The sequence below is a fragment of the Macaca mulatta genome, chromosome 2, assembly GCF_049350105.2.
Source record: "Macaca mulatta isolate MMU2019108-1 chromosome 2, T2T-MMU8v2.0, whole genome shotgun sequence".
NCBI classification, from domain to species: Eukaryota; Metazoa; Chordata; class Mammalia; order Primates; family Cercopithecidae; genus Macaca; species Macaca mulatta.
The window spans coordinates 91,400,407-91,415,465 of NC_133407.1; the positions used below are offsets into that span (position 1 = coordinate 91,400,407).

General features: G+C 37.2%; 1 protein-coding gene across 1 annotated transcript in view; it reads right to left on the reverse strand.

Annotated features, from left to right (window-relative positions):
- GNB4 (G protein subunit beta 4) overlaps positions 1–15,059 on the reverse strand; it is a 55,283-nt gene that overhangs the window by 10,768 nt on the left and 29,456 nt on the right. The window contains 6 exon segments of the mRNA NM_001261165.1: positions 4,548–4,749; positions 4,858–4,924; positions 6,012–6,174; positions 7,621–7,684; positions 10,850–10,956; positions 12,371–12,409. Of these exon segments, the coding sequence (NP_001248094.1) occupies positions 4,548–4,749; positions 4,858–4,924; positions 6,012–6,174; positions 7,621–7,684; positions 10,850–10,956; positions 12,371–12,409 (642 nt within the window).

A 15,059-nucleotide genomic window follows, 5' to 3' on the forward strand; every position in this document is an offset into this window, starting at 1 on the left:
AAGACCCTATCTCTGCAAAAAATACACACACACACACACACACACACACACAAATAGCCAGGCATGGTGGCATGCACCTGTATACCCAGCTACTTGGGCCCAGGGAAGTTGAGGCTGCAGTGAGCCATGATTGCACCACTGCACTCCAGCCTGGGTGACAGAGTGAAACCCAGTCTTAAAAAAAAAAAAAAAAATTATGGCTTTAAGTTCCAATATTAGAAATTTTAAAAAGTTCCAAATCAATGACATCAGCTTCTATCTTAAAAAGTTCCAAATCAATGACATCAGCTTCTATCTTAAAAAACTAGAAAAAAGTCCGGGCACAGTGGCTCATGCCTGTAATCCCAGCACTTTGGGAGGCCGAGGTGGGCGGATCACCTGAGGTCAGGAGTTTGAGACCAGCCTGACCACAGGGAGAAACCTTGTCTCTACTAAAAATACAAAAAATATCAGCCGGGCGTGTTGGCGCATGCCTGTAATCCCAGCTACTCAGGAAGGTGAGGCAGGAGAATCACTTGAACCTTGGAGGCAGAGGTTGTGGTGAGCTCACATTGCGCCACTGCACTCCGGCCTGGGCAACAAGAGTGAAACTCCGTCTCAAAAAAAAAAAAAAGAAAAAAAAAGAAAAGAAAAGAAAAGAAAACAAGGCCGGGCACGGTGGCTCACGCCTGTAATCCCAGCACCTTGGGAGGAAGAGGCAGGCGGATCACAAGGTCAAGAGATCGAGACCATCCTAGCCAACATGGTGAAACCCGTCTCTACTAAAAATTCAAAAATTAGCTGAGCATGGTGGCGTGCACCTGTAGTCCCAGTTACCTGGGAGGCTGAGGCAGGAGAATCACTTGAATCCAGGAGGCAGAGGTTGCAGTGAGCTGAGATTGCGCCACTGTACTCCAGCCTGGCAACAGAGCGAGACTCTGTCTCAAAAAAAAAAAAAAAAAAAAAGAAAAGAAAGAAAAAAGACCTAGAAAAAGAAAAGCAAATGAAGCCCAAGTGATCAGTTTGGCTTTGTTTCCCCACCCAAATCTCATCTTGAATTGTAATCCCCAAATCTCCAAGTGTTGTGAGGGAGCCGGTGGGAGGTAACTGAATCATGGGGGTGGGCTCCCTGAAGGCTGTTCTTGCCATAGTGAGTTCTCACGAGATCTGATGGTTTACAAGGGGCTTCCCCCTTCGCACTCATTCTCTCTCCTGCCACCCTGTGGAGAGGTGCCTTCCACCACGATTGTAAGTTTCCTGAGGCCTCCCCAGCCATGCAGAACTGTGAGTCTATTCAACCTCTTTTCTTTATAAATTACCCGGTGTCAGGTATTTCTTCATAGCAGTGTGAGAACGAACTAATACACCACGGAAGCAGTAGAAAAGAAATAATAAAGATGAGAGTGAAAGATCAATGAAACAGAAAAACAGCAGAGTATCATTCAGAACAAAAGCTGGTACTCTGAGCAGATAGTTGATTGATAGATAGGTATAGATATAGATAAAATAAAAAAACTTCTAGCCAGATATATTTATTGCTAAGGCTGCAATAGCAAAGCACCACAAGCTGGTTGGCTTAAACAAAAGGAATGTATTGTCTCACAGTTCTGGAGGCTAGAAGCTTGAAACCAAGATATCTGAGGGCTGTGACAGAAAGATCTGTAATCTTCTCTCTGTCCTGTAGATGACTGTCTTCTCCTGTGTCTCTTCACATCATCTTCCCTCTATGCTTGTCTGTCTCCAAATTTCCCCCTTTTATAAGGACAATAGTCATGCTGGATTAGTGTCATCCAATCCATTATGACCTCATTTTAACCAATTATATCTGGACCAACCTTATTTTCAAATAAGGTCACAGTCTGAGGTCCTGGGCTTGAAGACTTCAACACATAAATTTTAGATGGGCACAATTCAACCTACAGTCCTAGACTATCAGGAAAAAAGTAAAACACAAATTACCAACATCATACGTGAGAGCAGGATATCCTGTAAACTCTATAGATATCAAAAATAATTAAGGGAGTATAATAAACAGCTATAAGCCAATAAATATGACAATGGAGATGATATAGATAAAATCTTTGAAAGTTCACTCAAAAAGAAATTGATAACCTAAAAAGCCCTATAACTAATATGATACCACATTATAAACTGTAAATATATACAATTTAATTTGCCAATTATACCTTAATAAAGTGGGGGCTGGGGAGGAAAAAAGCCTTGATCTATGATAGAAATAACTGAATCTGGCACTGAGTTAATGAAAATAATAATCACGGTTCACAATTATTAACAGTGTCTTTACTGCTGAGAGACACCTAGAGGCCCCATAAATATAGAGTCAAATGGAAAGTTTCAGCAACTCAATCAGTGAATATATGGGGCTCAGCCACAAATGAAACTATTACGGTTTGATTTCTAAGCCTAACATTCTAAACAGTGTGAGAAATGTCACTGTTGAAATCCTCACTGAATATAATTTGAAAGTAAAAATATAATAAAGTTGGTCATAATTTCATAGGAAAAAAGGAAAACTGTTATATATACAGTATCTTTGTTTGAACCATTTTATTCCAAATGGAAGGCTTCTATATTTACTTATAGTTTTAAAAGATGGTACTAATGTTTTGACTTAAATAAAAAAAAAAAAAAAGAAAATCAATGTAAACACACCATTTTAACTGGCTGGAAAAAACCACACGAACACCTCACTAGATGGAGAAAAAGTATTTGACGAAAATTCAACACTCATTCCTGATAAAGAATTTAGCAAATTATGAGAGAACATCTCAATGTGATAAAAGTAATGGGCCGAGAGATAGAGAGGGTTAAAGTTTGCTGCTCTAAAACTCTATTAATCTAACCAGGTTGGCCTAAGGCGAAGAGGTGGGAATGAGGTGAGCACAGCATTTACTTTCTCTGATGTTTTCTACAAAATCATGTAAAACAAAAATGACTCTCAGTAAGTGCACGATAAAGAAAAGCTAATTTTTTCCCCAAAAATGTCTTGTTACAAAATTAGAATGTTTCTCATACATTAAAATCCTTGGCAATTATGGTACTTTTGGACACTCTAGTCATATGTGATCTGCTTAGGTAACCTAACTCAAGCAGTATCCTACCTTCTTTTAACACCCCTCCCCATCAATTCTGACTATTTCATAATCATTTTGATTGTCATTCAAAATGTTATTTTCACTTTATCCTAATTTACAGACACCTATGACTAGCTTATCCTCTTATATACTGAGTACTTTTTACCTGGCTTAATCTATTTATGGTTATCTGTTTAGGTAGTTTTATAAAATATGAAGTAGCTTATAAATAATTGATACCAGCGAGGCATGGTAGCTCATGCCTCGTAATCCCAGCACTTTGGGAGGCTGAGGTGGGAGGACTGCTGAGCCCAGGAGTTCAAGAGCAGCCTGGGCAACATAATGAGACTCTGCCTCTACCAAAGATTTAAAAACAAACAAACAAACAAAAACCAGCCAGCTGTGGTGGTGAGTGCCTGCAGTCCCAGTACTCCTGAGGTTGAGGCAGGAAGATCACTTGAGCCTAGGAGTTCAAGGCTGCTGTGAGATATGACCATGCCACTGCCCTGTAGCCTGGGCAACCAAGTGAGACCCTGTCTCTAAATAATAATAATTATTATTATTTATACCATTTACTGAGCATCTAATACCTAATTTAGTCTCCACACCATTCTCTGATGTAGGTGGTATTATCCTTATTTTAAAAACTGAAGAATCTTAGGTTCACGAAGATTAGACAGCATGACTAGCGTCACACAGGTGCTTGACGGCAGCAGAACTAAGATTAGTCCCGGGCTGCACTGCCTTCAAAAGCTATACTCCACACTCATCAGCTGCTGTTTTCATCCTTATTGTTCTCTCTGAGTTGTTTGCTTTGGTCCCAGAGATACGACACTTTTTTCTCATCTAAATTCACTGTTAGAACATCCATGATCTGCTTGTTTACTCATGATAATCCCTCCCTCTACTTTGAAAAAAAAAAAAAAGTGATATTCACCAGCAATTAAAAACCTAGGTTGCCAGGAACAATGGCTCATGCCTGTAATCCCAACACTTTGGGAGGCTGAGGCAGGAGGATTGCTTCAGCTCAGGAGTTCGAGACCGGCCTGGACAACATGGCAAAACTCCATCTCTATAAAAAAATACAAAAATTGGCCGTGTATGGTGGTGTGTGCCTGTAATCCTAGCTACCAGGAGACTGAGGTGGGAGGATTGCTTGAGCCCAGGAGGTCGAGGCCACAGTGAGCCATGACTGTGCTGTTGTAATCCAGCCTGGATGACAGAGCAAGACTGTCTCAAAAAATCAAACAACAACAACAACAACAAAATCCAACAATAATAAAAAAGATCTAGGACTACGAATTGAAGCTTTCTTTTTTAAAAAATCAAAAACGCTTATTACTTGGAGATTCAAAGTTATGAGAGCACATTATTTATAAGAATCCTTGAAGGCAATTTGTTGTTAAAATCATGCCACAGAGCTCAATATTTTAAATGCATAATAAATTTTCTCTGGAAATGCTATTCACTTACACTGACAGCATTAATATCTGAGACATGTCCCGTGAAAGACTGTCTACACATTCCATCTCGAATATCCCATAATTTGGAAGAGGCATCACAAGCACCAGAAACAAAAGTCCTCATGTCAGGACTCAGAGAAAGACTCATCACATCTCCAGAATGCCCAGTGAATGTGGTGGTCTGCTGGGCAGTTTCGATGTCCCATAAAGCACTGTAATTAAAAATAAAATACAACACTTAATGACAATGACCTCTTCTTATGTCAGTTCCTGCTACCACCCTCACACCCATAATCAGTGTGCTTTTGAAATAAACTTACCAAGTTGTGTCTCCTGAACTTGTAACAATTTGGCTGTCATCTAAAAAACGACAGCAGGACAAGTACCCTACAGCATAAAGAGTAGCAAATTTTAGGTTATCACTGATTGAATAACTCAGCTACCATATGAAATAGCAATACATATTGTTAAAAATAGAATGCTTGGGCAACAACATAGTTCTACTTTTAGTTACTTCAAATCCTACACTGTCTATAAATTAAATGTTATCAACAAACCATTCTTAGGCATTTACCGTGTTAATGACATTGTGCTGGGTACTCTGAAAGCTACCAAACTGAGCAAGACACAGCCCCTGCCACCTAAGACAATTACCTTGGGAAGAACTATAATCTATGGCCGACTGTGTTAAGCACCCTGGAGAAATACTTTTAAAATACTGTGAGAGGACGCCACTGGGCGCACCGCCTGTGAGTTAGCCCTGCTCTGCAAGGAGCGGTTAAAAAAATTTTTTTTCAAATAAAAAATATTAAAAAAAAAAATATCGTGAGAAATCAAAAGAACAACAGTGAAGACTTTATGAAAGATGTGGCATTTGAATGCTCAGCATTCATCAGTGTTTCAAAACACGGAAATGTCAGGAAAACACCATTCTAGAGATTTTATAAAAGCAAGGTCAAATAGTATGGTTAAAAATTCAGATGGATGGATGCCAGATCAGTGGCAATAAATTCCTAATTAACACCATTAACCCAATACTACACTACTGAACTATGATGGGCACACTGGCAAACAAAGCAATACACTATCATGGTGAAAAGTATTTCACTAATGCACCTTAATGCATACTCTCAACTATATAATTGAGTACAGATGCCACAATCCCATAATGGTTATATGGCAGCAGAAAATGGAGAACATTTTATTTGCTTTATTTTTCATGAGTTTGAATTTTGTGCCATAAACTTATCATTTTTACAAAAACAATACAGCTATTTTTGAAAGAAAAACAAAATTATGATTGTTTGTATGACTATAAAAAGTTAATGTTTCCTTTGGTTCATAATAATTTCTTTTCCCACCCGATTAATCCGCATCCTTTAGCCAGCCGAGCACAATCTGTTATTTGACCTTGATCAGCACATTCTACACAAGGAATCACGTGTGGTGGGAAAGAATATTTAAGGAAGCTCACCTGTGTGACCCGGCAACTCTCGGCTCACTCTCACATTTCCCTCTCTGGTCTTTAAGTTATATATAGAGCAGATGTTGTCCAAGCCTCCACAGGCAACATAATTACCAGAGGGAGCATAAGCACAGGTCATCACCCAGGAGGACCTCAAAGGAATAGCATGCATCTGTAGGGCACACACCAGTCACACATCACTCAGATTACAAAAACCATCATCTATTGCATAAACCCATTTACAATGAAGTAAATATTACTAAAAATTAAATACATCTAAGAAAGATAAGTCAAATAAAATAATGGCTTGAGAAAGTGAACCATGAAAAATAAAATGCTAATGCACATTAAAATGTCTATTATTTTGTATTATCAAATCATGAGTCAAAAAGTGCTCTTCTTGGAAATAATTCTCTTAATAAAGAACATAAAGAAGTTTCAATGTTAATATATTGCCATTTGAAAAATTAAGTGTAAAATGTTAAAGGTTTTAATAGAATTTTCATTTTTGTAATAGTGCTCAAAATTCCTCAAACATAACTCTGAACAAGAACTAGGGAGATAATTAGCAAGTCTCAGAGTCGATTACATGAGTCTTCTATGAAAAGATGACACTAGCATCCCTCTATTAATAGGCCCTTATTCTGGGCTCTCATTCAAACAATGGTGATAGTTTTGCATTGATCTGGTCACAACGCTATCTGCTGCCTTATTACCCTAACACCAATAATTTGAAAGTCAGATGGAAAAAAGTAAGGTGTATGAGAATACCACGGCTAAACAGTCCATACAGGGAATCAACACATGGCAGGATTACTACTATGCTCTCACTTAACCTAAAATAATATGCTTAAAATACATTTTTTGGTTTTATGAAAATATAGTTGAAAGATAACATGCTTAATGATGATTAATAAAGAAAAACTATTATATTACAAAACTGTCTTAGCCTGCTTTAAAATCTCAATCGGGTTGAAGCTATTGTTTATTTCACAAAATGGTATTTTCAAATGTTTAATAAAAATACTAATATGTATACACAGAGTATAAAGGTCTTAAACTTATCAAAGTATTCTTGAAGCTTTTTCACTACCACTCAACAATTTTAAACTGGGGATTCCTTCCAGTGGATGTATTAGGACCATCCACAGTCTGTTACCCCCAAGAGATCTAAACAAGTTGTCATTTGCCTCCAATCTACTGTATCTTCTAAGCAGTCCAGAAGCACAAATCAATGCCTGGAGTGGGCCAAAGAAGAGCTTCACACTAGCCATCTAACTTATCCACAACTAGAAATTACAATCTCTGGGTCTTTGTCACATTAGGAAATGGGGATTTTAAAAAATCATTTATTAGTACATGTATAATGGTACTTTTTCTAATATTCATAAATTAAATATGAGCACTCTAGTAAAACACAAAGTCATCTTTGGAAATAAAAAAGGGTTAAACATTAAAAGCAAACACTAAGACAAAAGAGAAGAACTAGATTAAAATAAACTATAATAAATTTATCCCAGGAAGCAATTTAAGTTTGAGGTAAAAGAATAAAGGAAAGAACTGGTAAACAGCCAAACAAATATAAGGTTATTTAAAAATAATTATGAAGAAATTCTACCTTATTTGTTGTATAGCTATCCCAAATAATTAATTTTCCATCTTGGGAAGCACTGACTAGCAGCCTAGAGGAACAAACACAAAAATAATTTGACACTTAGAGGGAAAAAACAGCTTAAATTGGTTATGCATTGCATTAATGTAGAATAATTCAGAAAAAAATACAATCTTTATAATTAAAAACTTGATACCAAAATATGTTCTTCCAACTTTTAAAAAATGTATGCTGCATGCCAAAAATTTTGAACATATTTCATAAAATAAAATTTAGCAACTGACTAAAAATGTCTGGCTATGATTAAACTTTTTTGTCATAACAACATTTTAGTTATACAAGATTTGGAGGGATATTAGCTGACTGGTTTAGTACTTACTGACTTACTTAAATTTAATGACAAGAATGTACATAGTAGCCTAACAACCATACTTCATCCAATCTAAAAACACCAATTGAGAGCCTGAGAATATGACAGTACTAGAGGTACAATGCAGGATACATCTCCTGCTCTTGAGGCCTCTACCATCTGGTGAAGATAAGACATTTACTCATATTTATATTAAATCAAATAAGTAAAAACTGTCAGAAGAGGGGTATAAAATAAATACCACAGGAGAGTAAAGGAGGAACAATGGCTAGTTGAGTTAATCAAAAGAGAATGAGTCTTGAAAGAAAATGTTGAGAGCTAAAGACAGAGAAAAGGCTGTATTTTAGGAGAAAGCTTTAAGATCAATGACAGGTAGAAAAACACAGTGAGTGTTTCAGAAATTGTGAGTCTTCCAGTAGTACAGAGTTTGTGAGAAAAAGGAAAAATAAGGTGAGAAAAGCAGACTGGGCTTAAACTGCAGAAAGCTTTGTTAAGCTAGAGTATGAACTCCTAAGTAATTTTAGCCACTAAATTCGTTTTGTTTGGATTTTTTTTTTTTTTTTTTTTTTGAGACAGAGTCTCACTGTGTCACCCAGGCTGGAGTCCAATGGCGTGATCTCAGCTCACTGCAACCTCTGTCTCTCAGGTTCAAGTGATTCTCCTGCCTCAGCCTCCCGAATGGCTGGCATAACAGGTGCACATCACCACAACTGGTAAGATGGGATCTCACCATGTTGGCCAGGCTGGTCTCGAACTCTTGACCTCAAGTGATCCACCTGCTTGGCCTCCCAAAGTTCTAGGATTACAGGTATAAACCACCACGCCCAGCCTTGTTTGGAATTTTTATTTTTCACCATGGTGTAAAATTCAAAAAATAAAAAAGGATATACAGAAAAAAATTTAAAAGGCCCCTTCCTGGGTCTATCATCAGCCACCCAGTTATTTACCTTCCCTAGAGGTAAATAAATTTATCAGGTTCTCAGGTAGCAATCACTACAAGGTTTTACAAAAGGGAAGATCTATCTGATAGTGGCGTATAGGATGGAATCTAAAGAAAATTCTTTTTTTTTTTTATTTTTATTTTTATTTTTATTTATTTATTTTTTTTTTTGAGACGGAGTCTTACTCTGTAGCCCGGGCTGGAGTGCAGTGGCCAGATCTCAGCTCACTGCAAGCTCCGCCTCCCGGTTTCACGCCATTCTCCTGCCTCAGCCTCCAGAGTAGCTGGGACTACAGGCGCCCGCCACCTCGCCCGGCTAGTTTTTTGTATTTTTAGTAGAGACAGGGTTTCACCGTGTTAGCCAGGATGGTCTCGATCTCCTGACCTCGTGATCTGCCCGTCTCGGCATCCCAAACTGCTGGGATTACAGGCTTGAGCCACCGCGCCCGGCCAAGAAAATTCTTTAGAAATCAATTGCCATCATCAGCATAAGAGTTAAGGAGAACATTAAGTAATGGACTGACAATACGATGGGTGGGAAGACTATGTGAGATAGGTTCCTGGGTGATACTTTCAGTTTTCTATGAAGATTAACAGTCTTGAGAAAATGTTTAAGGAAAGCAAGAACCATAAACACTGTTTCATGTTATTATATTTTGAATTAAAAATTTGCTTTATCAACAGGTAAACTATTTTTATCTTAAACTCCTTTAAGAAAAAGAGTAAGATATTCGGCCAGGCGCGGTAGCTCACACCTGATTAATCCCAGCACTTTGGGAGGCTGAGGCGGTTGGATCACCTGAGGGGCAGGAGTTCAAGACCAGGCTGGCTAACATGGTGAAACCCCCTCTCTACTAAAAATAGAAAAATTAGTCAGGCATGGTTGTGGATGCTGTAATCCCAGCTACTTGGGAGGCTAAGGCAGGAGAAGCCATTGAACCTGGGAGGCAGAGGTTGCAGTGAGCCGATATCGCCCATTGCACTTCAGCCTGGGCAATAAGAGTGAAACCCTGTCTCAAAAAAAAAAAAAAAAAAAAAGAAAGAAAGAAAAAGATGAAGACATTATGTCAGTTGTCAATTGTATACTTTTATGACATGTCGATATTATTGTGGTCAAGTATCCCAATTAGAGCAACAATTGAGGCTTCTTCTACTTTACAATTTTAGTGTCTCCTGGGAGAAGAGAATAAACATGCAACTTCTGTTAAAAAACAGAAGTTTCTCGGTTTAGGCATTTCCCATTAAGATTAACCAAATCAAAGGAACAAGTAAATCACTGTGGCAGCAGACACACCTGCTATTGCCAGACAATGGAAAAAGCACAGGCTGCACTGTAGCCTTATACACATAGTGAATGACAGTGATGAGCAATCTATGTAACTGCAGGCCAGGTGGCAGCTGTGCGTGTGCCCCTGCACCTGCAGACGGTCAGCTTGCACATTCAAGTACACGCCTTTCTGTGATGGGGTCAAGGGAGTAAAAGATGTATTCAATAGAAATAACTTTGTTTGGTGTAATTTCCATTATTTGCAAATTTATGTATTAAGTACCTATAGCAATAACCAATAACTTGCACATAGAAGGTGTTGAATAAATATTTGCTTATTAACTGAAATCTCAAAGTTAATACACAAGAAAAATGCTTTGAGCATATTTAAAAAACACAGAATGTCTGCAATGTCCCACTGCAAAGAAAAGGAATCCTCTTCTAAACAGTTGTCCTGGATTCCATATTAAAAATTTTTTAACTTTTAAAGAGTCAATTAATATTCTTAGTGAAAGCAACATGTTCCTTCATCTGAGATGCATTTTCTGCAAATGCTTCATGAATATACTCTTTTTAAACAAAGAAAATGCAAATGATAGTCCTTAATGAAAATAATTCTGAGACAGTTTAAAAATGACAGGTAATGACAGGTACAAACCTGGAATCGTATCCCCAGTGCATAGCATAGATTTTAGCTAGGTGGCCCCTCAGTGTACGTCTTGTTCGCATTTGTATTCGACCCACGGAGTCCATATTTGATGTAATCTTTTGAAAGCAACAAAAATGTTATTCTTTACCTTAGTCATGGTTCATGAGACAACTTGAACTAGAAACAGTGAGGAGTGAAAAAAACAAACATAAAGTACATTTATAGTAATCGAAGAAATTTAATAGATATAATTCCACAGAGCCGTTATGGGATCAATATGTTCATGAAAATTATGATTAGTTTAAAATAATCCTATGTGCTATTATAAATAATATATATAAATATATAATAAGAATGCCTTCTGCAGACTGTTAACTAAAAATAGATAAACCTCTATGCTTTAATAAAAAGCCAGCCACAAATAAAAATCTAGTAGCAAATGATCACAGTAAACATTTATAATTTTAACTGTAAGAAAGCCAATTTTATATTTGTAAAGCACATAAAATACTTCCTTAATAATAATTATCAATATTAATTAAACATGAAGCCTTCCAAAGATTTTTAAAATATTAGTTTTCTTAACCCCTCTTAATATCATTCCCAACCTACGAGTTTTCACAAGGAAAAAAACCACTTAATTCGGGTATACCAAAAAGAATCAGAAACTATTTAAAAAGAAGCATAAACTATATGAATCTATATATACATATATACATACATAAATATACATAATCCTTTTTTTTTTTTTTTGAGACAGAGTCTTACTCTGTGTCCTAGGCTGGAATGCAGTGGTGTGATCTTGGCTCATTGTAAAATCTGCCTACCAGGTTCAAGCGATTATCCTGCCTCAGCCTACCAAGTAGCTAGGATTACAGGCAGGCACCACCAGGCCCAGCTGATTTTTTTTCTAGTAGAGACAGGGTTTCACCATGTTGGCCAGGCTGGCCTCAAACTCCTGACCCCAAGTGATCCTCCCACCTCAGCCTCCCAAAGTACTGGGATTACAGGCATGAGCCACCATGCTTGGCCTTGAATCTATATATATACACGTGTGTGTGTGTGTATACTTATGCATACATATATATATGTACATATATATATATAATTTTTTTTTTTTTTTCTTTGAGACGGCGTCTCACTCTGTCGCCCAGGCTGGAGTGCAATGGTGCAATCTTGGCTCACTGCAACCTCTGCCTCCCGGGTTCAAGTAATTCTCCTGCCTCAACCTCCCGACTAGCTGGGATTATGCCCAGATAACTTTTTGTATTTTTAATAGAGATGAGGTTTCACCATGTTGGTATAGCTGGTATATTTGTATAGCATTTATTTTTCCATAGATGTCTATTTTAACAATATATTTTAAAAAGCACTCGCACTGTATAGCATTTGGCAAATTATAAAGTGCTTTTACACGAGATTTCATTTAACTTTTTTCAATTAAGTACTAATACAAGGATCTGTCATTTGCCTCAATGTCAAATTATTTTATGAGTTACCAAAATGAAATAAAGAAAAACAAAACTTTACCTGAACAAGCGTTGCATCATTACATGCTTTCCGAGCATCCTGAAGTAAAGAAGGATGATTATAATGCATTTAGAAACCTGTGGAATGACTACAGTGATACTTTTTTTGAAAATGTAGATTTGCTAATTTACTTTTCACTATACCACATAATCTTTAAAAAATGTTTTAACATAAAAACCATATAACCTAAATCGAACCATTTTAACCATTTTAAGGCATATAATCCAGTGGTTTTTAGTATCACGATGTTGTGTAACCATCACCACTAATTACAGAACATTTACATCACCCCAAAAAAGAAACCCCGTATCTCCTAATTCCTTTTTCTCTCACAGCCCTTAACAATCACTAATTTACTTTATTTCTCTATGGATTTGCCTCTTCTGAACAAAATCTGAGAGATGTCAATAAAAATTTGAGAGACCTCAAATTTTTATACAAACTGAAAAGGATTATCAAAAGGAAGATGGTGAAGCAGAAATTAACAAAAAATTAAAGACTGCAAAGAGATATTTAATAAACAAAAAAAGTTTTAAACCAAACTTAATCAGTTTTTTAAAAATTTATCAGTTAACAAATTTAGAGGATTTATACACATAGAAAAATAAGAAATGCAATTAAATCCTTTCTGCTAGACTGAAACTTTTTTCCACAAAGGTTACAGTAGTATCCTCTTCAATTTTTTTTTTCCTATACAGTGTTTTAAGTACTTGCATACTCCTGGGCAAGGAGAAGGCACACAATGTTTGCTGACTAAATGTCCCAAATGGACAACTTGCTCCAGTCAGCCAAGGGAAAAATGCCTGCTTCAGCTCACAGCAAACACTGGATGGCGGACATGATCTTTCTGGCTGCCCTTTCAACCTATTTATAACCACTTAGAATATTTCTAAGTAAGGGTGTTCACAAGCAGTGGCACAAAACATATGATTTTATTTTTTCATTCTTAGCCAAATTGTGGGTTTAAAGACCTCATCTGGTAAGGAATAATGTAGCCCACTTTCCTATAATGAAGAGTTTCCAGAAATGACAGTGATGGGCCTGGACCATGTTCCAAAAATGGTAGAGTTGAAGACCAAATTCTTAAAAAAGGTTCTTTGACTTCAAGCTTCATGAAAATGAAGTATCATTGTTTAGACTATCTTTTTAAATTTAGTTAGTTGTTAAAAAAACTTGGTTGAACACTATGTGTCAGGCACTAGTCTAGGCACCAACAGACACCAAAAATCTCTGCCCTCATTGAGCTTACATTAATATTAGTAACACAATTTAAAAACTGCAAATGGAAATTACTGAACTACAGTGAAAATTGGTAACAAAAATTATCATGTTGGAACACAAGAATTCTACAAATATGTTAGCAGTGGTTCTGTGCAAAATTACATTATGCAAAGATTCTATTTACACTGAGAACTCTCTCTTATGAACACTATTATCCATTATAAAACAGAATATAAGGCCAGGCATGATGGCTCATGCCTAGAATCCCAGCACTTTGGGAGGCTGAGGGGGAAGCACTGCTTGAGCCCAGGAGTTTTAGACAAGCCTGGGCAAACAGTGAGACCCTGTCTCTGAGAAAAAAAAAAAAAAGAAAGCAAAACAAAACAAACAAAAAAAACAGAATATAAAGTATTCCCAATTAAAGGCTGAATTCGTACTGTCCAGCACCACAAGAAACACAAAATCTGGTAAGATCTTTGTGCAAGAGAAAGATGATACATACTTTTTTCCAAATCAAAGACATAACAATTACACAAGAAAACAAAATGTTTTCTCTATTTGCATTTTTTAAAATTTAAAACAAATAATCTACTACAATACATAATAAATATATATTATACCATGTATTTATACCATAGTAAGGTAAAAATATAGATCATATTTCTGGATGGGAGGAGGAAGAAAGGAAAGTTTTGTTTTTTTTTTTTTGAGACGGAGTCTCGCTTTGTTGCCCAGGGTGGAGTGCAGTGGCGTGATCTCGGCTCACTGCAAGCTCCGCCTCCCGGGTTCATGCCATTCTCCTGCCTCAGCCTCCAGAGTAGCTGGGACTACAGGCGCCTGCCACCACTCCTGGCTAATTTTTTATTTTTTATTTTTAGTAGAGACGGGGTTTCATCGTGTTAGCCAGGATGGTTTCGATCTCCTGACCTCGTGATCCACCCACCTCAGCCTCCCAAAGTGCTGGGATTACAGGTGTGAGCACCGCGCCCGGCCGGAAAGATTTTTAAATATAGTGTGACAATTAAACTAAGAAAAGTATGTAGTATTTCACATATATGTGGTTACTTGAAATCACGGGAGGAGATGATTTGGTGAGCACCTGCGCCCACGACATTGTGCTTGGGATGCTAGTGAGATATGAAGATGATTAAGACACAAAATTATCCATTTAGCTACAAACAGTAGGGGTAAACGTGCCCAAGGAACTACAACACAAGGCAGACCGTGATCAGCTCTATAACAGAAGTCCAACATGCTGCAGGAGTAAAAATCTGCCACTTGCTGGCAGTAGACTAAGTCCTCTATGTGTTATTTCACTTAATCCTCTGCAGAAACATATAAAGTGGGGTACTGGTACTCTTGCTTCACAGCAAAGATACTGATCATCAGTGAAGTTAAGAAACTTGGCCAGACGCAAGAGCTCACACCTGTAATCCCAACACTTTGGGAGGCCAAGGCAGGCAGATCA